Below are 22,039 nucleotides of genomic sequence, written 5' to 3'. Positions count from 1 at the left end.
TAACAGGGAAATAACTTGAGATGATGGCTAGCTTTGTTTTAATGTCTTATGAAATTTTCATGAACAATTCAAGTATAATTGTTAAGAACACATGTATTAAAGTTCATGTAAGTGGAATAAAAATTTTATGAATGGACTTTTAAAAAAAAAAAAAAAAGACTGGCTTCTTCTACTTACCATAGTGTCTTCTGGTTCTGTCTATGTTGTAGCATGTATCTGAATCTCTCTTTTCAATCTTGCATGGAAAAAAAATCACTTTCTGTAGATTCATTCTTTTGGGAATAGACCCTGAACTGTTGGAGGATATATTTTATAAAGTACCTTTACTTTTAGGTGACATACAACAGGATACCACTCCTGGTACCAACTTCTGTCTTAGGATTTTACTGCTATGAATACCATGACCAAGGCAACTCTTCTAAGGACAACATTTAATAGGGGCTGGCTTACAGGTTCAGAGATTCAGTCCATTATTATCAAGGTGGGAGCATGGCAGCAGCCAGGCAGGCTTGGTGCAGAAGGAACTGATACTTCTACATCTTCATCTGAAGGTTGCTAGAAGACTGGCTTCCATGAAACTAGAATGAGAGTCTTAAAGCCCACACCCACAGTGACACACCTACTCCAACAAGGCCATACCTTTTAATAGTGCCACTCCCTGGACCAAGCATATGCAAACCATCGCGCACACATGGTATAGTGACATTTTAATACATTATGTACAATGTGTAACTGGTCTGTCCATCACCTCAGACTTATCTTCATGCTGGAAACAAGAATCCTCTCAGCTGTTTGAGAATGTTTAATTGATTGCTGTCATGGTTAATATCGTCAATTTGGTGGATATAGAGTCACTAAAGAGACAATGCCTCTGAGCATGCTGGGACTTTTTCAGATTAGGTTACTTGAGGTGGGAATAACCACCCTAAATGTAGGTAGTCCTATTCCATATGCTGGGGTCCTGGGTTACATTGAAACAGAAACGAGAGCTGAGCCCCAGTGTTCATCTTTCTTTGCTTCCTGACAGCCAATGCCTCATGTCCAGCCTCCTCACAGTCCTGCAAACATGCCCTCCACCATGATACATTGTATCCCCTGAACTCTAAGCCAAAATAAACAATTTCTCCTGCAAGTGCTTTTGTCAGAGCAACAAGATCACCATAGTTAGGATGCCATTTTTCCTCAGAGCGTTGCATTATAGAATTGGAGGAGACATGTTTGCTGAGCAAGCCCTGAATCTCTCTCTTCCTTCATGTTTCTCTGGAGCCTATGGAATCAACACCTGCAAGACATCACTGAAAGAAACCCAGAAGGCACTCTGCATGTATTTTTGGTCCTGAACTTTACAAGCACGGAGGGATCCGCAGACAACTCAAGTGACCACCAACTTCTGTAGAATGAGCACCTATTAAAGGAATGTTAGCTGGCTCACCAATCTCCAGGAAGCAAAAAATAACCCAGGCTGTGGAGTTAGGTTGCCAACAACTGCATGAGCTAAAAACGTGCGGCAGATTTAGCTCCACCAAGACGTGGCTGCTGCCTCCCTGAAGCACAGTGAGTCAGCAGCCCTGCCACCCCTGGTCCCCTGCATCGTGCGCTGGCCTCGGTCTTGCCATTGATACCCACACTAAAAATGCCCTCTGTGTCCTTGCACCTTATGAGCAGAGTACATGAGGCAAAATGAAGACTGTCTGGTCTGCTGTGCCAAGGTCAGAAGCTCATGGCTAGCATGTGGGTAGAAGGTCAGGAAGAGACTCAGTGGGGAACCCCCTCCCCCCTCCCGCCACTCCAGACACAGAAAGGAACTCAGACACAAAGTGACCAAAAGGAGAGAGCCACCTCAGCTATTGCTAACTTCTCTACCTCTGGCTATAATGGTGAGCAATAATTATCCTAAACTACTCATACTGAGGGTTTTGCTGGGGGAGGCCCCTACCTGGAGCCTCCTTCCTATAGGACCCCAGTTAGGACCCCAGTAGCTTTCCCCATTTTCTTCGATGCCTTATGTCCTCACCAATACTTGTGCGTGCGCGCACACACACAGGCACACACACACACACAGACACACACATGCTATACAGTTTATGTGTGTCTGTATGTGTGCATGTGTGTGTGTGCCTGTGTGTGTGTGTGCCTGAGTGTGTATGTGTGTGTATATGTGTGCCTGAGTGTGAGTGTGTATGTGTGTATATATGTGCATATGTGTATGAGTGTGTGTGTGTGTGTGTGTGTAACAGCCATTCTGACGGGTGGAAAGAGACACTGTTTGATAACTTCCAAGCCCCCTTAACCTCACCTGAGTCTGTGTTCCTGAGGAGTGTGTGGAAAGCCCTTAAGGAGGGAGGCTGGTTGCCAGAGGAGCTGCATTACAAGATTGGGAGTTTCATTAAGGGGAGGGCGGCTGGAGGTAGCGCTCACCTGCTTCTGCCAGGGCTTTAACCAGGTGCATCTGTATAACAGTCTAAAGGGATGCAGCTGGGAAAGCAGGGTGAAGGACACAGAGATTCTGAAAGCTCCTGTCCCTGCCCACATTCCTCACTTAAGCATCCCATTGGCTGCTCTGAGGTTTAGCCTTACCATCAATAGGTGCATGTAAGTTAATGTTTCTGTAAGCCTTCTGATCACACTAACAAAATTGAAGAGGGACCCTGGCTTATGGGTTGTCCAGAATGAGTCTTCAAGCTGGGATACACTAACTCCAGGGGGACCATGTCAGAATTGAATTATGATGGATTATACGCGATTGTATATTCGATTATATTATATGTGCATCAGGATAGTGTCTGCACAGAACAAACAAATCGATTGGTGGGAGACCGACCCCCACACACACATCTGCCATGAGAAGTGACTAGTTAGTTTCCCTTCTCCAGGACTCCTTCCTCCTTCCCCCAAGACCCCCCTGCCCCGTCTCCCACCATCAACCCCAAACCTTCAGGCTGGTCTTAAAATAAACACCCTATGCTTAGTCCTCCGTGAGAGACCACTGATATTTTTACAGACCCGCCTTGGAAGTTCCCAGAACACTTCTTCCACTGGCAGCACAGTTAACTTTGAAATTCTGCATTAAACTCAAGCTGGGAGGTGAGGGCTGTCAGACCGTACTTCTCAGATAACAGAGCCCCAGCCTCAGGCAACAAGAGCCTCTGAGAACCACCTCAAAAAATAGCAAAAAATAGCATCCCTCCCTGGCCCTTGGGAAAATGCACAGGACTGTGCCAGAAGGCATCGAGAAGCCCCTGTGGGTTCCTTATTTGCTGGTGCCATCAAGTGGCAGGGTTTTGTTTTGTTTTGTTTTTGTTTTTGTTTTGTTTTTAAAATAAATGTTACTTGGCAGGCTGTATGACAGTCTATGCTCAGGTAAGTTTATGTCATGAAACACTCAATTTGGGGACCGGGACACAACTCAGTCAATAGAGTGCTTACTAGGCAAGCATGAGGACTTGAATTTGGATCCCAGGCACCTAAGTTAACAGTCTATTATCCTGGCACTGGGGAAGTACAAAAGAGAGAGGATCCCTGGGGCTGGGCAGGAAATGGCGAGGATGGCATAGAATAGCAAAATATTTATCCCCCCAAACTAGTAGGGATCAGTAACATTCCACACTCTTGGGCAAGAGCAGAGGAATATACTTGTTATTATTAAACTAAGGGGTAAAAAAGGGTAATTTATAGTAGCTGTTCTTTTTTTTTTGTTTTTAAGATTTATTTATTTAAATGATTACACTGTAGCTGTGTTCAGACACACAAGAAGAGGGCATCAGATCTCCTTACAGATGGTTGTGAGCCACCATGTGGTTGTTGGGATTTGAACTCAGGACTTCTGGAAGAGCAGTCAGTACGCTTAACCACTGAGACATCTCTCCAGCCCCACAGCAGCTGTTCTTAAGGAAAATTAGAGATTGGCTTTGTTGATGGAGTGCTTGTTTAGCATTCATGAAGTCCTGGGTTCCATCTCTAGCACAGCATAAAACCAAGTTTGGCCATGCAGACCTGTAATCCCAGTGCTCGAGAGGAGGAGGCAGGAAGGTCAGAAGTTCAAGGTCGTCCTCATCTACATAGTGAGTTTGAGGCCACCCAGGACTACATGAGACCCTATCTCAAAATATAAAACAATAATATAGGTAGTGGAATTTACCTACGTGTGTTTTTTCTGTGCCTATAATCCTAATACTCAAGAGACTGAAACAGAAAATTTTCTGTGAGCTCAAACCAGGTTGGAGCACAGAGCGAGCTCCGGGCCAGCTCGTGTTACAGAATAAGACCCTGTTGTTGAGGGAGATTGACCAGAGAAAACTGCTCAGACATGGGTTTAAGCCAATAGAAAGTCTGTATTGGCTGGCTGGCAACTACACTCAGTGTTGGAGATCCCAGTGTAGTACTGAGCCTTTAAGAACAAAACCATAGGGCTGGAGAGATGGCTCAGTCGTTAAGAGCACTGACTGCTCTTCCAGAGGTCCTGATTTCAATTCCCAGCAACCACATGGTAGCTCACAAACACTGAGATGAGATCTAATGCCCTCTTCTGGCATGCACCATATATACACACAGAATATTCATACATACATAAATAAAAATTTAAAAAAGAAATGTCCTGAGTTGACAAACTTCAGTTAACAAGAACAGTTAGGCAGAAAAAGGACTACAGAACCCAAAAGGCAAAGTTAGTACATTTAGAGATCTTCCTAGAACTACAGACTTTGATGGATTAGGTGTTTGTTTTTGTTTTGACTGGTGGTACTGTCTGTGTGCTGAGTTTTATAGCCAAATGGCACTGCTGTCATGTAGTCAGTTGTGCTAAGAAATGTAGATCTATGAAGGTCTGGGGTCTTGTTACACCTGTGAACAGCAACATGAACTAAGGTGTGACTGTAACATGAGATTTTTAGGTCTTGTTACAGCTTGGCTCTGGGATGTGTCTTAAGGCTCATCCTCCAGCTGGTGGGGCTGCTAGAAAGTGCTTGAAACCTTAGGAGAGAGGCTCAGAGAAAAAAGGTCCCTGGGAGTGTGCTCTTAGAAGGGTATATGGCACTCACTGGTCATTCCCCGACCCTACCTCCAGCTACCATTATCCTGATTCTTAGATGAGCACCTCTGCTCCCTGCCATGATGCTCTGCCTTATGCTAGGTCCTGAAATATTACAGACAGGTGACCCTGGCTGAAACCATGAGCCCAGGAAGCCTTCCCTCCTTTAATGTTGTTGCCTCGGTTATTTTGTCACAACAAGGAAGGCTGACTCAGAGAATACTGGCGCCAAGAGAGGCCATTGCTGTGACTTTTCTCACTGGTGTGGTGCAATACTTTGAAATGGATGAGAGGTAGAGGCAGGAGGATAAGGAATTCAAGATGAACTAGTCTATAGGAGACTATCTCAGTAAACCAACAAATTGCACTGAAACAGTGTCCCACCAGCTTTGCTACATCTTATTGATTAGAATTGAGTCAGTTTCCAGTTCTCTCTTGCACACACACCTACAGAAGGGGCATTACAGCCTGGTGGTGGCAGCAGTTGTGTTTTATAAAAAGTGCCAGGATATATCTCATAGAGCGCTGTAGGGTGAGGTGGGAGGGGTACCTCCGTGGGCCCATGCTGAGGCACCCCTTCACCCTAAGGTATCAGCCATAAGGCAGGTATAGTATAGAATAGAGTTTATTTAGGGCATGGGAAAGGGAGTTGAGAAGGGAGTAGAAATGGGTGGGGGGAGGAGGAGGAGGAGGAGGAGGAAGAGAAAAGAGAGAAGAGAGAGGTGAGGCAAGGGGAGGTGAGGCAAGGTGAGGGGAAGGGAGCCAGAGACCAGAGGAGACCAGACGAGACAAGAAGAGGTCGGCCAAACACGGGGTGGAGTGGGGAAGGGGAATGGAGAGAGAAAGAATGGGATCAGAGAGAGAAGAGAATCAGAGAGAAAGAATCCGCAAGGACAGCAAGGAGGGGCCAATCAGTCTCTTTTATAGCAAGCCAGGCCTACCTGGCTGTTGCCAGGTAACTGTTGGGCGGAGCCTAGAGGTAATGCTAACCAGTAGCCTAGGCTTTTAATCCCAGCACTCGGGAGGTAGAGTCAGGTAGATCTCTATGAGTTCAAGGGCAGCCTAGTCTACAGAGTGAGTTCCAGGACAATCAGGACTACACAGAGAAACCCTGCCTCAAAAAAAAAAAAACAAAAACAAAAACAAAACAAACAAACAAACAAACAAAAAAACCCGAGGGATTACAAAGGCTGTGACTCATGTGGAGGGGGAGTCTTCCACAAATACCAATGACTTTAAAAAAAAAATCCTCAAGTAGGGCAGGCAAGATGACTCAGTGAGTAAAAGGCACTTGCCACCAAGCCTGACAACCTGAGTTTGATCCCCGAGACCCGAGACCCACATGGTTACAAGAGAACACTTCTCTAACATTCTCCTCTGACCTCCATAGGATGCTCTGACACATGCATGTGCACACACAGCCTGCTGGAGGTTGCTAGCAACACCACCATCTTTCCTCAATGCCTTTTTTCATCTGCCTTCTTGGTATCTCCGTGAAAACGGGACAACACTACAGCCCTAAGAAAGGAGCACAGGCTGGACAGGGTCAGCAGCTTGACACGCCACTCCCCAGCAAACATCCCTTGGTACCATTTTTCATTCTACGGTCCCATCTCCCCGGGGTCGGTCTCTCCCGCAGTCATCCTGATAATCAGGTCTTCCAGCCATCACCTGTAGCAGAGAGGTGATGAGGGTAATTATCTGAGTGGGAACTGGCAAAGAAACCCCCTTGTACCTGCCCCTGTGGGAGGGCTGAGAGCTGGTGCCTTCCCAGGATGCAGGGAGCCTTCCTCTTCCCTAGCACTCTGCAAAGAGGGTCACACAGGCTGGAAAGAGTCTATTCTGAAAGGATCCCAAGGGCTACTCTAGGACTGTGTGGAGAGTAGAGATGCAAGAGGCAGGAGTGAGAAAGAAAGGTATTCACAACCAGAATGCTGATGCACATATCCAATTCATTAACAACCAGAGAGGAGTGCAGTGTCAGGCTTCTACTGGGGTAGATCAGGCTATTTTCCCATTAGCTGGGACTTGATGCAAACTACCAAAAGCGTCTCTTGATTATTTATTAGTTTGATAGGTCTCCGAGGAAAACTGGCCCCGCCTCTGCCCTCAGGGCTTGCCAACAGGAATCTAAATTTCACTGGCCAGATCTGAAGCCAAAATAAGACCCTGAGAACAGACTGGTGCCTGACTGGTGTGGGTGCTCTTTCAGACTTCCAGAACCTTCTTGTCTGCTGAACAGGGTATGAGAACCAGCAGAAATAGCAAGCCCTAAGGGAAGAACCGGAAATCACCACAGTGGCTTCTCACCAGCAGACCGTGAGTGCTCCCACTTGCCTGTTCCAGAAAGATCTCTGTGACTTGTGTGTGTGGGAGCCTTGCTCCTCCCCAGCCCTCTGCAAAGAGGGCCACACTGGATGGAAAGCGAGTCCACTCTAAGAGACTCTTAAGGGCTACCTTAGGGGGCTTCTGTCTTATGAAACAGGGGTGCTGTGGTCTGACTACAACCACAGAGCACCCCCGTAAGAGCACCATAAAAAATAAAAAAGCACACCTAATAATCATGCCCCCTCTATGTGTGGGTATGCTCACAGGTGTGCGCACAGTGTGCATGGTGCCGGCTCTGCAACACCCACTGAGTGACACTTGGTTTGGAGCACTGAAACAGCACCCGAAATAAAACGTGGCTCTGTTCTATTTTGTAGTTTTCTAGTAGAAAACTGTCACACAGATGCAAGCACATTTAACTCCTGCTGAGCTTCCTTGATTGACTGGATCTGAGAGGCTGAGAGAACTCATTAGTAAAGTCCATAAATAACATTTTCTAGACACTAGGGTGTAAATCCAGAATAGAGTGGGGGAATTGGGAAGGCAACTGCCCAGCTGCCACCAGAACATGTGGCGCTGTCCCTGGCAGGTTTTGCAGATTGCTTCAAAGACAAGCTCTGTTTCCCCTTCCCTGCTATGCTCGCTTGCTCTCTCTACAGTGGATAGTTAGAGACAGGTGTTGACTGAGGTATGCAGACAGGAGGTTGAAGGGTACCTACCTACAGGAAATGGTATGGTAGCACATTGGGGAACTGAGGCAGGACCTCAGAGCCCAGAGTCCTCAACATGCTACGTGAGGGTGGCCTCCAACCTCTCTGGGTTTCTTAACAACCATGTGGAATCAGCCAATCTGAATGATTAATGTAATAGTACTTATTAGTTCAGCTCTCATCTTCTATGTCTCTTTATCTGTCTCTGTCTCTGTCTCTGTCTCTGTCTCTCTCTCTCTCAGTTTTTCTAGACAGGGTTTCTGTGTGTAGCCTTGGCTGTCTTGGCACTCTCTCTGTAGACCAGGCTGGCCTTGAACTAACAGAGAGATCCACTGCCTCTGCCTCTTGAATGCTAGGGCTTTATGCTCTGTTCCTATAGCCAGAATATTAAGACATACAATTTAACTGAGTTCTTTTTGTTTACCAATACACTTGCATCTGGGCAGAAAGGTTAGTGTGGACACTGTTACACAGGCAGCCCCATTCCCTTATTTGTTCAGACTTCTTTGGAAGGATAGCCATGAGTATGCGCTGATCTATCACACTGCTCCATTCTTAACCCTCAGCTCCCAGGGAGGCTGTTCCAAGTGGCTCCCTGGTGGCTCCTGGTCTATAACAAAGATCCCTGTAGGATCTTTCTGCCTCACCGCCACCCCCACCCCCAATTCTGCTCTTACCCTTTGCCCTTGGACAGGGGGTTGTGACAGTGGGCTTAGGGAAGAGAAGGAGAGGGAAGAGAGTGAGATTTGAGTGGGAAGGAACTGTACTCGCCTGTACTTGGATCAGCCCTTGAAAAGCCAAAGTGGCCTGCCCAGGGGTTCTGGGCTACACCTGGAGAAGACCAATAAAGGCTATAGGGAAGAACAATGCATGTTCATAGGCCAGCAAGGACCCTAATTCCCAAGAAGAGAAAGTATGAGCAAAGCATCCAGAACATTCTGTCTAAGAAGAAACAAAGTACGGAGAGCATCCCACCTTGCTAAATGCTAAGCCTGCCTGTTAAAACTTCAGGTTATCATTTTCTCCCTGTTAGATAGTTCTATTTGAGAATGATCAATACAGAAAAACTTGTACACAGAACAGTGTACAAGTTCTCTCTTATGCTGCTTCTAAAACAACCTTTTAAAAATTTGTTTTATTGTTCTTTGAGAATTTCATATGTGTACAATGCCATTTTATCATGCTTGCCCTTACTCCTCACCTAACCCCTCTCAGCTCCACCTGCCCCCAGCTATGGACAGATTGAACTGTCCATAAGAGCATGAGACCATGGAGCCACTGGAGCACAGCTGACCTACCAAGGGCCATCACCTTAAAGAACACTGACTCCCCATCTTCCAGAAGTCATCAATTGTCATTAGCTCTTCAGCAAGGGGTAGTGAGCCCCTCCCTGCTAGAATGGAGTGGCTTGATCTTTTGCAGATATTGTATGCAGCTGCTAGGTCTCTTTTAGCCAACACTAGCCTCTAACTCCCAAGCTATCGAGTCAAGTATGACATTGACTTCTGAGATTCCTGCCAGTACCTCCTTGAATACTGAGATTATGGGTATAAAACTCCATTGCCAGTTTATATGATGCAGGGGAGTGGAATCCAGGGCTTTGTGAAAGATAAGCAAGCACTATATGAGAACCCCGAGAACTATACTTTTGAGAATTGCCAGACTGGGGACTGACATGTTTCTGCAATCTGTATCCAGAGCTGTGGAGATGGCTCTGTGTGTAAAGCGCTTGCCTGAAAATGGAAGGACCGGAGTTTGGGATCCCAGGAGCCACTTAAAATCTGGGAGCATGTAATATCTGCTTGTGAGGCAAAGATGGAACCCCTGGTGCAAGTGGCTAAATCGTTGAGGTCCAAGTTCAGTGAGACACCCTACATCCTTTCTTTTTAAAGAATTATTTATTTATTTTATGTACATGAGCACACTGTCACTGTCTTCAGATACACCGGAAGAGGGCATCAGGTCCCATTATGGATGGTTGTGAGCCACCATGTGGTTGCTGGGAATTGAACTCAGAAGCTCTGGAAGAACAGTCCATGCTCTTCACCACTGAGCCATCTCTCCAGCCCCCTTAAGTTTGCTTTTTATTGAGGTGCTAACCACCATATCCAAAAGCAACACAGGAAGGAAAGGGTTTATGTCATCTTACAGTATACAGTCCATCATGAAGGAAAGTCTGGGCAGAAACTTAGAGCTGGAACCTGGAGTTGGAAAGTGAAGCAGGGACCATGGAGGAATCCTGCTTGCGGGCTTGCTCTCAGGCTCTAGTTCAGTTACCTTTCTTCCCAGGACCACCTGCTCAGAAGTGGCACTACCCACAGGGGAATGGGCCCTCCCATACCAGTTGTCAATCAAAATGTCCTATAGTATTGCCCACAGGCAATCTGATGGAGTCATTTTCTCAGTTGAAATTCCTTCTTCCCAGATGACTCTAGTTTGGTTCAAGTTGACAAAAACCTACAATCTGCATGCTCTCCCTCAATAGACAAAGTAGAGAGCTAGGGTGAAGATACCAGGTGTCCACCTCTGGCCTCTACACACACATGCTCACATATGCATGCACACAGGTACACCACGCGCACACACACACACACACACACACACACACACACACACACACACGCCAAAAGAAAGGACAAAGAGGAAGAGGAAATCAATTGTTTTTCTCAACAACTGTGGAAACTGCTGCTATTATTATCTCTGTTTTGCAGACAGAGAAACAGGTTTACAGAATGAAACCTACCCATGGGCAAATAATGCTGTCCTGAAGATGGATTTAACCCCATCTCTGAGCCCAAGGTCTGGTTCATGTCTATTATGCTTTTCTGATCCAAAGCCTTAAAGTCCCTTATAAGTCATTGTTGTTGAAATAATCCCCCCAAGGAAGAAATTAGAGACACAGAAATGATAAATATTTTTAAATGGCTCATAGACATGGAGAATTGCTAACACCCCATGTGTTTGCAATAGCATAAAAAAAATATAAAACAGCTTATGCAGTCAACCCTCATTTTTGAAGAACTTTTAATAGCGGTAAAATATCAATAACATATTAAATATATAAAGGTAGGTATAAATACTTAAAGCCACTTGCCAATCAAGCCCCATCCCTGAGTGCCATCCCTAAAATCCACATGATGGAAGGAGAGAACCAAGTCCCACATGCCGTCTTCTGGCCTCCATGTGCAAGCTGTAGTATGTGTGCACTCCACATACACAATTAAACAAGAGTAACTTTTGAAGATGGATATTGAACCACACAGACTGTGGCCTCCAGGAAATTTGTGATGGGAGTGATCTTTGGCTGATAATGATCAGGTAACTATTTCAGACAGGTAGTGATGTTAAATGTCCCCAACACTAAGAAATCGCAAACGTCTGTGATGACAGATACCACCCACCCTGATCATTGCACCTGTTCACGTGCTCAGCCATCACCATGCATTCAAGGGATGTGTACCGTTACGTGTATCAATCAGAAGCATCTTGGTGCGGTGGTGCACGCCTACTGTAGCTGCAGCACTCAAGAGGAGGAGGTGGGAGGATTCTGAGTTTAAGGCTAGCCTGTGCTACATAACAAAACCTTGTCTCAAGGCAAACAACAGAGGAAGCAGCTACCTTTGATTGGTCAGACAGGAGAGCCAGTGGGTTTTGTTCTCTTCCTTCTGAACTCTCCAAAGTCTACGAAATTAATTTACTTTTCTCATCCATAAAAGTCACACATTTTATCAAAACCACAGAAGTTGTTGAGACACTCCCATCCTCAGGCAGGCTAGGGTCATCAGTGGGGAAGAGAAAATATGGCTGTGGAGAGAGATCAGGGAGAGCTCTGAGAAGGACAGACTCAGTCTGCCTGGGATGCAGGGGCTTGAAAGAACTGCCTCTCCTGCTTTCTCTCTCCTCTATTAAACCCCGTGTGCAGGTAGACCACAGGGAAAAGCTTGAGAGGGTCCTCTGCTTGCTTTAGAAAGAGGAGAAGGGTCAGTGAGCCATCCCTCTGCAGGGTAGGGTGGAGTAACATTCTCACTACCCACTGAGGCTGATGAGAGAAACCCAAGAGCCAGTGCGTGGATCCAGGTACTGACAGGACCACGAGTGGAGCCAGCCCAACATGGGGGAGGAGGAAGAAAGGGAAAGCCCCGCTGAGGGTTTTCCTCACCCCTCAGTGGGCTGCTGCTGGAACTGTTCTTTTTGGCTACTTTATTGGTTGTTTTTACCTACCACTGTTCTCCACCTCCATCCCTTCCAACCCCACAACACTAGGTAGGCTCTCATTAGACTAGTTCTCATTAGACTAGGTGCACTGAGTTCCTAGAGGCAAGTTTGATCTCTGTTGTCAGGAGATCCAATTTCTTCTTCTCATCAACTTTGCTCAGGACTACTTGACAAACCGTGACCACAGCAACCAGCAGGAGGCAGGGAGCAGCAGCCTCCTTCTTTCTAGGGGCTCTGGCATTTATATATCCTCTGAAGAGTTCCCAGAATTCCACAGGTGAACTACCTTCAGCTGGCAAAAATCACATACACACACACACACACACACACACACACACACACACACACACACACGCGCGCGCGCGCGCGCGCGCACACACACACACAGAGCCAGAGCACGACACAAGTCATAGTCAGCTGCTGTGGACAATCTGAAGCTGCCCCATATCCCACACCTGGGATTAAAGCAAAAACATATTCACATGACATTGATTTTTTTTAATCATTTATTTTATGTATGTGAATACACTGCATCTGTCTTCAGACACACCAAAAGAGAGCATTAGATCCCATTACAGGTGGTTGTGAGCCACCATGTGGTTTCTAGGAATTGAACTTAGGACCTCTGGAAGAGCTCTTACCTCTGAGCCATCTCTCCAGCCTGCCCATCTTATTCTTTAAGACAGGGGGTTTCTCAGTGCACCTAGAATTTGATGTTCCAGCTAGACTAGCAGGCTGCTGAACCCCTAGGATCTTTCTCTCTCTGCTCCCTTGTGCTGGGGTTATAGATACATGCTGCCGGGCCCAGATCTCCCTTGGGGATGCTGGGAATTCAAATTCAGATCCTTAGGCTGCACAGTTTTCTGAGCTGTGTCCCCAGCCACAGATTAAATCGTTTCAATTGCCATGTGTCATTTTAAAACTCCTGTTCCTAATCCTGCCACCTCATTCTGGTAAGAACTCTTAGATGTAAGAAACACAGAGAGCTTTCCCATAGAGCCATACACAAAGAAGAACTGTTCTAAGTGCCAGTAGCTGGAGCTGAGGTTGGGAGTCAGCCCTAGTGTTAGTAGAGGGGATGTGGGCATTCCAGTAGTGTCTGCTGGGTGGAGAGCTGACAAAGGGGGGGTGAGCCAGGGCATGAAGATGAGGAGATAGGACAGGGGACTCTGGCTTCCCTCACTCCTCAGCATGGGAGAGAGCCTCCCTGGTAATACAAAACCATTTTGAGGTGCAGAACAGATGACACTTATCACCACCTTCCATTTCTGTCCACAGGAAGCCACAGAGAAAGTGATCTCCTTGGAATGGAGCCATTGGCAACGACCTTGTGTCCTCTGGAATCCACGCAATCCACCAGAAACGAAACCCTGAATGAAACCACCTGGTCTTCAGAGCATGTACATGAACACACTTATTTCTTAATCTCCCTGGTCATTTGTTCGCTGGGACTGGCTGGGAATGGCCTTTTGATATGGTTCCTAATCTTCTGTATCAAGAGGAAGCCATTCACCATCTACATCCTACATCTTGCCATTGCCGACTTCATGGTCCTCCTCTGTTCGTCCATCATGATGCTAGTGAACACTTTCCACATCTACGATCCGACCTTAGTGAGCTATGCCATCCTCTTCATGATCTTTGGCTACAACACGGGCCTGCACCTCCTCACGGCCATCAGCGTGGAGCGGTGCCTCTCAGTGCTTTACCCAATCTGGTACCAGTGCCAACGTCCAAAACACCAGTCCGCTGTGGCATGTACGCTGCTGTGGGCCCTCTCTGTTCTTGTGTCTGGTTTGGAAAACTTCTTCTGCATTCTGGAAGTGAAGCCCCAGTTCCCAGAATGCCGATACGTGTACATATTCTCCTGTATCTTGACTTTCCTGGTCTTCGTTCCTCTCATGGTCTTCTCTAACTTGATCCTCTTCATCCAAATCTGCTGTAACCTGAAGCCACGTCAACCGGCCAAACTCTATGTGATCATCACCACCACAGTCATCCTGTTTCTCGTCCTTGCCATGCCCATGAAGGTGTTGCTTATCATCGGCTACTATTCCAATTCTAGTGATGATTCTGTATGGGACTCCCTCCCCTACCTGAACATGCTGTCTACTATAAACTGCAGCATAAACCCAATTGTCTACTTTGTGGTAGGCAGTCTGAGGAGGAAGAGGAGTAGGAAGTCCCTAAAAGAAGCGCTGCAGAAAGTCTTCGAGGAAAAGCCAGTGGTGGCCTCGAGGGAGAATGTGACACAGTTCTCCCTGCCTTCAGGACCTTCAGCTAGGACATCCCCAAGGAAGGATGCCTGATGTTATCCCCTATGGGAACATAACCCTATTATGAAACCACTTCTCTATGTTCCCACCTGGTGGCTCGCTAAGATTAAAGTTCTTCATTCCTCCTGGAAATAAATGACAATAAGGCACGCTGTGCACATGACATGCTTGGCCACTGAGAACTTGATAGGAGCTAGTACTTTTTCCAGTCCTGGGGATTGGATCTTGAACCTCATACGTGCTAGGCTAGGACTCGAGCTTAGAGACCTGGCACTGGCTTGATCCTGTCTTCCCAGCACTAAGCTCTATGTGTCCCAAACACTATGGCACTTCATCTTCCTGTCAATCTTATGAGCCACTGTTGTTATCCTACTGTCACAGGTAAAGGTAAGAGGTTAGAAAGGTTATAGGATATGTGTGATGCTGAGCCAGACTGTGACTTAAGGAGTCAGCCCTTCAAATCCATCCTTGAGACCATAATACTCAGGGCAGGATTTAAGAGGTACTATAAACTGTGGATACGGTTGTTATCAATACTTCTCAAGTTCCTTTCCATTGGCCTCCTCTATCCTGTGCTTTGGATGCACCAGAGGGAAACATATTAGTCCCTATAAGGGACATCCAAGCTATCTTGGATACCTTCATTATCTGCACCTTGAGAACTCATCATGGGAGCAGTTGAGAGAGGGATGGGACATCCCATGAGTCCTTTAAAGATGTCATCCTATAAGAATTAGTGGGCTTCCCGCACTTGGGAGGCAGAGGCAGACAGATTTCTGAGTTTGAGGCTGCCTAGTCTACAGAGTGAGTTCCAGCACAGGGACAGCCAGGGCTACACAGAGAAACCCTGTCTCAAAAAAAAAAAAAAACAAACAAACCAAAATAATTAGTGGAGGCCTCAACAAGGCTGGGTGAAGCTTGACTTGGGCATGGAAATATTCATTTTCTCTCCCTACCTGCCTTCCTTTCCTCTCCCCTCCTATCCTCTACCTACATCTCCCTCCTTCTCTGGTTTTCTTCTATCCTTGGTTTTTTTTTTTTTTGAGACAAGGTCTTGCTATATAATTCAGCCTGGCCTCCAACTTTCAATGCTCCTGCCTCAGGCTCCTGAGAGCTGGTTTTGCAGGCATGTTCTAGCATCCCCAGCTTCTCATCTTTCATCTCTGCCCACTCTTTCTCCCTTTTACTTAAATATGAGCTGCTTACATGCCTAGGAACAATATGCAATGTGTTCTTCTTACAAAATGTATACAAACAGACCCATGTTCTCTCTCAGCTGTCTCAGCACACAGCTAATACCACATCATTCCTTCATTCCTCGGCTCTTTGTTGAGCAGATCATTGGAAATGCTGCTTCTGCTACTTCTGAAATGGAGTGTTTTCTTTTTTTATTGCAAAGAAAATATTCCTTGGTAGTCCCGAGGCACTGTGGATGGACTGTGCTATTTTAAGGTTGGTTCCAGCTTCTTCCCAGCACTATTAATACATTTTGCTCATCCAGTCATTTTCTTACTGGGAGAATAAACCCAGAATGCAACTGGATTTCATAAAATAAGTCCTTAAATATAAACTCGACAAGACTAGGGGTCATACTGAATGCTCTAGCATTCGGTGGCTTTGGGCCTCCTCCAAATATAATGAGAAGTTCCACCTAAATAAGTCATGAATTAGAAAATGGTTTTTAATAAATATGACAGCAGGATAATACCTCTTAACATATGGGATACTCGACTAAACAGAGAATAAAAATGGCGGAATATCAATAGATGAATGGGTAAAAGGTTAAATGGTGGGTGGTTTATAATCCCGCTGTAAACAGGCAAAAATGACCCATAGCCAGAAGTGTTTGAATTCATTACCAAAAAATGTTAGTTAAGACAACAGAATGGAGCCAGGTATGGTAGTATCCATTAATATCCATCATGGAAACGCTCAGGGGCAGAAGTAGGAAGCTTCCTGTGAATTTGATGCCATTCTGAGCGACCTAATGAGACCCTGTCTCAAAATAAATAACAAAATATCTGAATGTCATTTTAGCCCATACAAATGGCAAAGCCAAAAATAAATTGCTGTATGTACGTGTATGTGTGGTGCTGGAGGAACAAACCCATCTGCTAGGCAAGCATTCTGCCCTGATCCATACTCCCAGCCAAGTGTGACTGTTGCTGAGAGGGGCCTCTTCAGACATCAAAGAGCCTCTATCTTTGTGGCGTCCCGCACACTCCATCCTGAAATGGGTCTGGTTTGTTGAGTTTCATGCTAGGAAGAGAACCAGAACTTTCCTTTGGCCCTGCGGCTGAGTTAGGAGAGTGTCTTGTCATTAACTCTCACCTGGGAATACAACCTTACATCCTCATCAAACACGAAGCTTTGAGAAAGTGCCTGCATGCCTGCAATCACCGGCAGGCTGAGACCGGAAGCTGGCGGGATGCTGGGTGGCTTCAGAGCTAGAAGCCAGAAAACATCATTCCTTGACCGGCACTTTGCTTCAAAAACTTGCGCTTCTTCGATGGTTTGCTCTGAGAAACGCTGTAAGGGACGGTTACAGTGACCTTCCTCTTGAATTTGCCAACGAGATGTGGCTGTGAAATCCTGTGAAACCACGAGAATGACACGGATAGCCTTGCATTTTTCTCTTTTTTGTTTTTAATGTCAAAAAGCCGAGAAAGAAACTATGACCTCCCCTCCCCCTAAAGCAATGCCAGAGAGCGGCTAGCTGTATTGCGCATTTCCTTACACTCTGTCCCCGTCGAAGGCAGTTACCTATTTCAACCTCCAGGGGTCGCTCGCTCTGCTTTAGAGAACTACTTCAGTGACAGAAGGAGTTATAAGTAATTTCAAGCAAACCGAAGCCTTCGGAAGTTTCCCTGAGAACTTAGGGAGGCTCCTTGAAAGAGGGGGAAAGTCTTGCAGGATCTAGAGGCTTCATGGACTCTGACCTTCATTCCATGTCAGCTCAGGGAAATGAAACTTTCCTATGCTGTATCACTGGGGGTCGGAGAAACACCAAATGTCTGTCTCCAAATGTATGTTTCTTTCTGTATTAGTGCACTTAATAGCTGGAGCCAGGCTGACTCAGTAGGTAAAGGTGCTTGCTGCTAAGCCTGATGATCTGAGTTGGATTCCACATGGTGGGAACAGAGAGCCAACCTTTGCAAGTTGTCCTCTAATCTCCACACGTGTGCTGTGGCACCTGTGCACCCCCCCACACACACACAAATAAATAAGTACTTAAAAATTAAATAGCAGAATTAAATCATCAAATGTCTTGGTCCCATATAAAAGGAGATGATGCCATATACTATTATAACACTGTTATCATTTAGTCAGTTCTAAACACTATTAGAATACGGTGATTGTGTATTCACTTATAAGCAATTGTAAATTCACTTATAAAAAGTTGTGAAGATTTATTATGTATATAATGTTCTACCCACATGTATGCCTACTTGCCAGAAGAGGGCACCAGATCTCATAGGTGATTATGAGACACCATGCAGTTACGGTAATTGAACTCAGGACCTCTGAAAGAACAAACAGCCAGTGTTCTTAACCTCTGAACCATCTCTCCAGCCCAAAAACACTTCTTGAGCATGCTCTGTCTGTGGCTTTGTCCAAGGGGCTAGGAAAACCGTGCATGGGAAACCTGGGCTTTTCTGGGTCCCCTCAGCCTCTAGGCCAGTGGTTCTCAAACTTCCTAATGCTACAACCCTTTAATACAGTTCATCATGTTGTAGTGACCCCTCCACCATAAAATTATGTTCATTGCAACTTCCTAACTGCAATTATACCACTGTTAATGAATCATACATAAACTCTGTTATTTCCAATGGTCTTAGGAGACCCATGTGAAAGGATCCTTCAACCTCCCAAAGGGGGTCTTGAGAACCACTGCTCTAAGCTGATCAATCCCTGAGGCCAAGGCCTGTATTCCATCTCTCATCAATTCTAGAAAGTTTCAGACAACCAAGCGGTACCCTTCTTCTAGAGTACCTGAGTCAGGTGATTCACAACTGCCTGTAACACTAGCTCCAGAGGAATCCAATGCCTTTGTCCTCTCTTCATGGACATATGCACTCACATGCTCATAACCCCATGCAGACATATACACATACACACCCCATATAATTAAAATAATAAAAATTAAATCTGTAAAACAAATAGCCTAAACAGAGTGGTGGCACACACCTTTAGCACCAGCACTCGGGAGGAGGAGCCAGGCAGATATCTATCAGTACAAGACCAGCTTGGTTTACAGAGTGAGTTCCAGGACAGTCACCACTACACGGAGAAATCCTGTCTAGGAAAACCATAAAAACCAACAACCAAACAAATAATGCCATTAGGCAGCATTAGACATTGGTGTCCTTATTCTTTGCTGCAGCTGACTAGCCTTAGTTAAACAGGAAACATAGGGGCTCTTACACATTCCAGCTGTCAAAGCTCTTGCTTGTCCCACCCTTGCCCACTTGATAAAAGAGAAAAACCAGACTGAGCCCCACTGCTCCTGGGTGCTTTCCCTGCCTCCAGGCAGTAGAAAAGAGAGCTGGCCTTAGCAGGCGTGGGCCCATGTCAGTCTACCTTGCCCCTGCCCAGAGTCAACATACTTGGACTATTCTGGAATTAGGGGCTGCCTTTCCTGGCTAAGGCCCCAAAATTACTGGAGCCAGAGCACACAGGAGAGATGGCAGGGGCAGGGTGAGTTCCTGACTGTGGAAGTGGTGGTGTCAGAGGTCTGCTCCTCACGTGCTGGACACTCACTCCCCAGGTAAGTCTGGAGCACTCCTAGATATGGACACTGCTTAAGGACACTGCCTTAAGCAACTGCCTGCACAACAAGAAAGAGACAGCTGACATTCCCTGTTTGCTAGGAAGATTAAGATTGAGTGGTTAAAGTAATACTTTGGGTTTTACCTTTTTATTTTTTATTATTAAGATGGGGTTTCACTATTAACTCCTAGCTGGCTTCGAAACTCACTTTGAAGACCAGGCCACCCAGGGCTGGGATTAATAGTTCTTAGCTTTCCTGAGATGAGAAACTCAGGTAGGTCTTAAATTCAACAAATATTTGAAGATGGTCTTTAACTCTTGTTCCTTCTGTCTCCATCTCTAAAATAATTTTAAAAAACTATTTCAAGCGAGAGGGAATGTAGCTTAGTGGGTGGACCGACTAGTATGAGTGAGGCACATAACAGGGTGGCTATAGTCCCAGCACCTAGAAGGTAGAGTCAAGAGGCTAGAGAGGTGGCTCAGTGGTTAGGAGCACTAGCTAGTCTTCCAGAGAACCAGGTTTGGATTTCCAACACACATACGGCAGCTCACAACCCCGAGACCCCATCCCAGGGGATCCCACATCCTCTTTCTGGCCTCTGCTAGCAGTGCACACACACACACAAACACACACACACACACACACACACACACACACACTGTACAGACATGTGCTGACAAAACACCCACCATACATGTAAAATAAAGTCATGCTTTTTAAAGGGTGGAAACAGAAAGAATAAGGAATTCAAGGTCATCCTTGGCGACACAGTAGATTTGAGGCCCCTGGAGACCTTGGCCAGAGGCATGACTGGGTGGGGATGCTCAGAACAAGGTGGCCACTGGGGAGACTCCTACTTGCACTCAAATGAGGGCTGAAGGGAGTAATGGCACTCAGCTGCAGAAACATCAGACCCTTTAAGTAACACTTACAGTGAGTCTGGAGGGAGTGGCCCAAAGTGATGCCAGGAGACAGAGAACTTGTTACTTGCCCTTCTGAGTACCAGAGCACCTGACCTGCTAACCTGACCAAATGGAATGCAACAGGGAAAAAAAAAAAACCAAACAAACAAAAAACAAAAAAACAGTGGTCTGGGAGAGGTTGGGGGAGGTGAATCAGGATCCTGTGGCCTTACAGGAGGGAGTGGTAGTGATGAAGTCACAAGGTCCAGCACCTCCCTGTACCAGACGCAGGAATACAAGATGGCTGAACTAAGTACCTATTAGGAGAAGAAGAGGCCTTTTTAGCACCTGGATCAGGGACAGTGACAGACTCCCCACCAACTAAGGTGGCAGGTGGTGCCACTATCTGCTTTGGCCCGTCCAGACAGATTACAGATGATGCAGGGGAAGCGGGGAGGTGACTGGACAGGAGAAACACTGAGCTGTAGCTCCCTGCTGAGAAGTCTAGTAATGTCTTGCAGACACCAGTCACTACACTAGAGCCAGACCAGGAAGCCTATCAGAGACCCTCCTCCCTCCCGAGGCCTCTCACTCTGTGGGGTTGCTGGGAAGAACCCGAGTCCCTTGCCTTCATCGCCAGACAAGCATATGACAGGTCATATACTGCCTGGCTCCACCATACTCCGCACATGTGCCCTGGGGCACCCAGTCCTGGCTTCAGACCCTGCTCAGCTCTGTAGCTCAGGGCAACTATGTCAGCCCTCTAGGGCTTCGTGTCCTTCTTCTTCCTCATCTGTGAGAGGATGATGTGCCTGAGGGACTCGCTGCCATAGCAAGTGCCAGCAGAGGGCCGCCATGGTGCACAGTTCTTAGGTTTTTCACTCCCTCACCTTTTGAGGATCCTCTACCATATTTTGAGGAACCCTTTGTTTGCCTAACCCAGGGAGGCTGGTGAGCACAGGGTCTGGGCAAGTGATAACCAGGTGCCAGACAGACAAGCTCCCAGTGTGGGCTCTAGTGCAATGACACATTCTACTGAACCAATTTCTCCTTTTGCTTTGTTAGCTGTGTTTCATGAACTGTCTTTCAATTCCACCAGAACGTATCTATGGCAGCAGGGCATCCGATACTCACTGTCCGCAGGACTCCTCTGCCCACACAGCCTTCCAGTGTCACATAATTTCACCACAGCTGTGGTTTAGAATGTGTATCATGCAAGCTTTGCATGGGACACGTTATCGCCCGACACAAACAGTGCCTACAAAGGCTGCCTGAAACGCAGACCCCCCCCCACCCCCGCTGTAACATTCAGTCCCCTGGGGGACTAAAGAGATAGCACAAGACTAGGAACTGTGAAGCATTTTCCATATACACAACGCTTCCTGCACGCTCCACAGTTTCATTAGGAAAGTAAAGGATGATTGTTCTTCCCATAATTCCTCAGCATGAACTGGTCCATCAGTCGTGTGTCCCTGAGTCGTATTAGAATGTTTGATTCTAACATTCTGAAATTTGAATTGTTTAAATTTCATCTCTAACAAAGCATAACAGGAATTTTGGCTTAGAGTTCGGAGAGAATTCCAACAGTTTCTGAAATGGCCCCAAATATACCTCTGCCACTTGTACTATGAATTTATATAAAATAGCATCCTCACAAACTGATGATTATAAAATCAAAATATCAGCCAGTTCTGAAAAACACTCACAAGGCCCTCAAATGTTCAGCCAACATTTAGTTCTCTGTGTAAATATAAACAAGCAGTTATCTCGTTAGTTTGCAAATTTGTCTTCATCTTTAATGTTAAAATTGT

General features: G+C 46.2%; 1 protein-coding gene across 2 annotated transcripts; it reads left to right on the top strand.

Moving 5' to 3' along the window:
• Positions 1-7,199: 7,199 nt before the first annotated feature.
• LOC116077442 (mas-related G-protein coupled receptor member H) lies at positions 7,200-15,397 on the top strand. 2 transcript variants are annotated; one of them, XM_031351987.1, is made up of 2 exons: positions 7,200-7,269; positions 13,558-15,397. In XM_031351987.1, the coding sequence occupies exon 2, from the start codon at positions 13,587-13,589 to the stop codon at positions 14,586-14,588; it is 1,002 nt and encodes a 333-aa protein (XP_031207847.1). In that variant the 5' UTR covers positions 7,200-7,269; positions 13,558-13,586; the 3' UTR covers positions 14,589-15,397. The 2 variants fall into 2 exon arrangements, with proteins under 2 accessions (XP_031207847.1, XP_031207846.1); XM_031351986.1 differs by having other exon boundaries at positions 7,208-7,345.
• Positions 15,398-22,039: the final 6,642 nt, after the last annotated feature.

This window comes from Mastomys coucha, unplaced genomic scaffold (genome assembly GCF_008632895.1).
Source record: "Mastomys coucha isolate ucsf_1 unplaced genomic scaffold, UCSF_Mcou_1 pScaffold5, whole genome shotgun sequence".
Taxonomy (NCBI): Eukaryota; Metazoa; Chordata; class Mammalia; order Rodentia; family Muridae; genus Mastomys; species Mastomys coucha.
The sequence above is the reverse complement of the archived record's forward strand: the minus strand, read 5'-3'. Positions and strand labels throughout refer to the sequence as shown.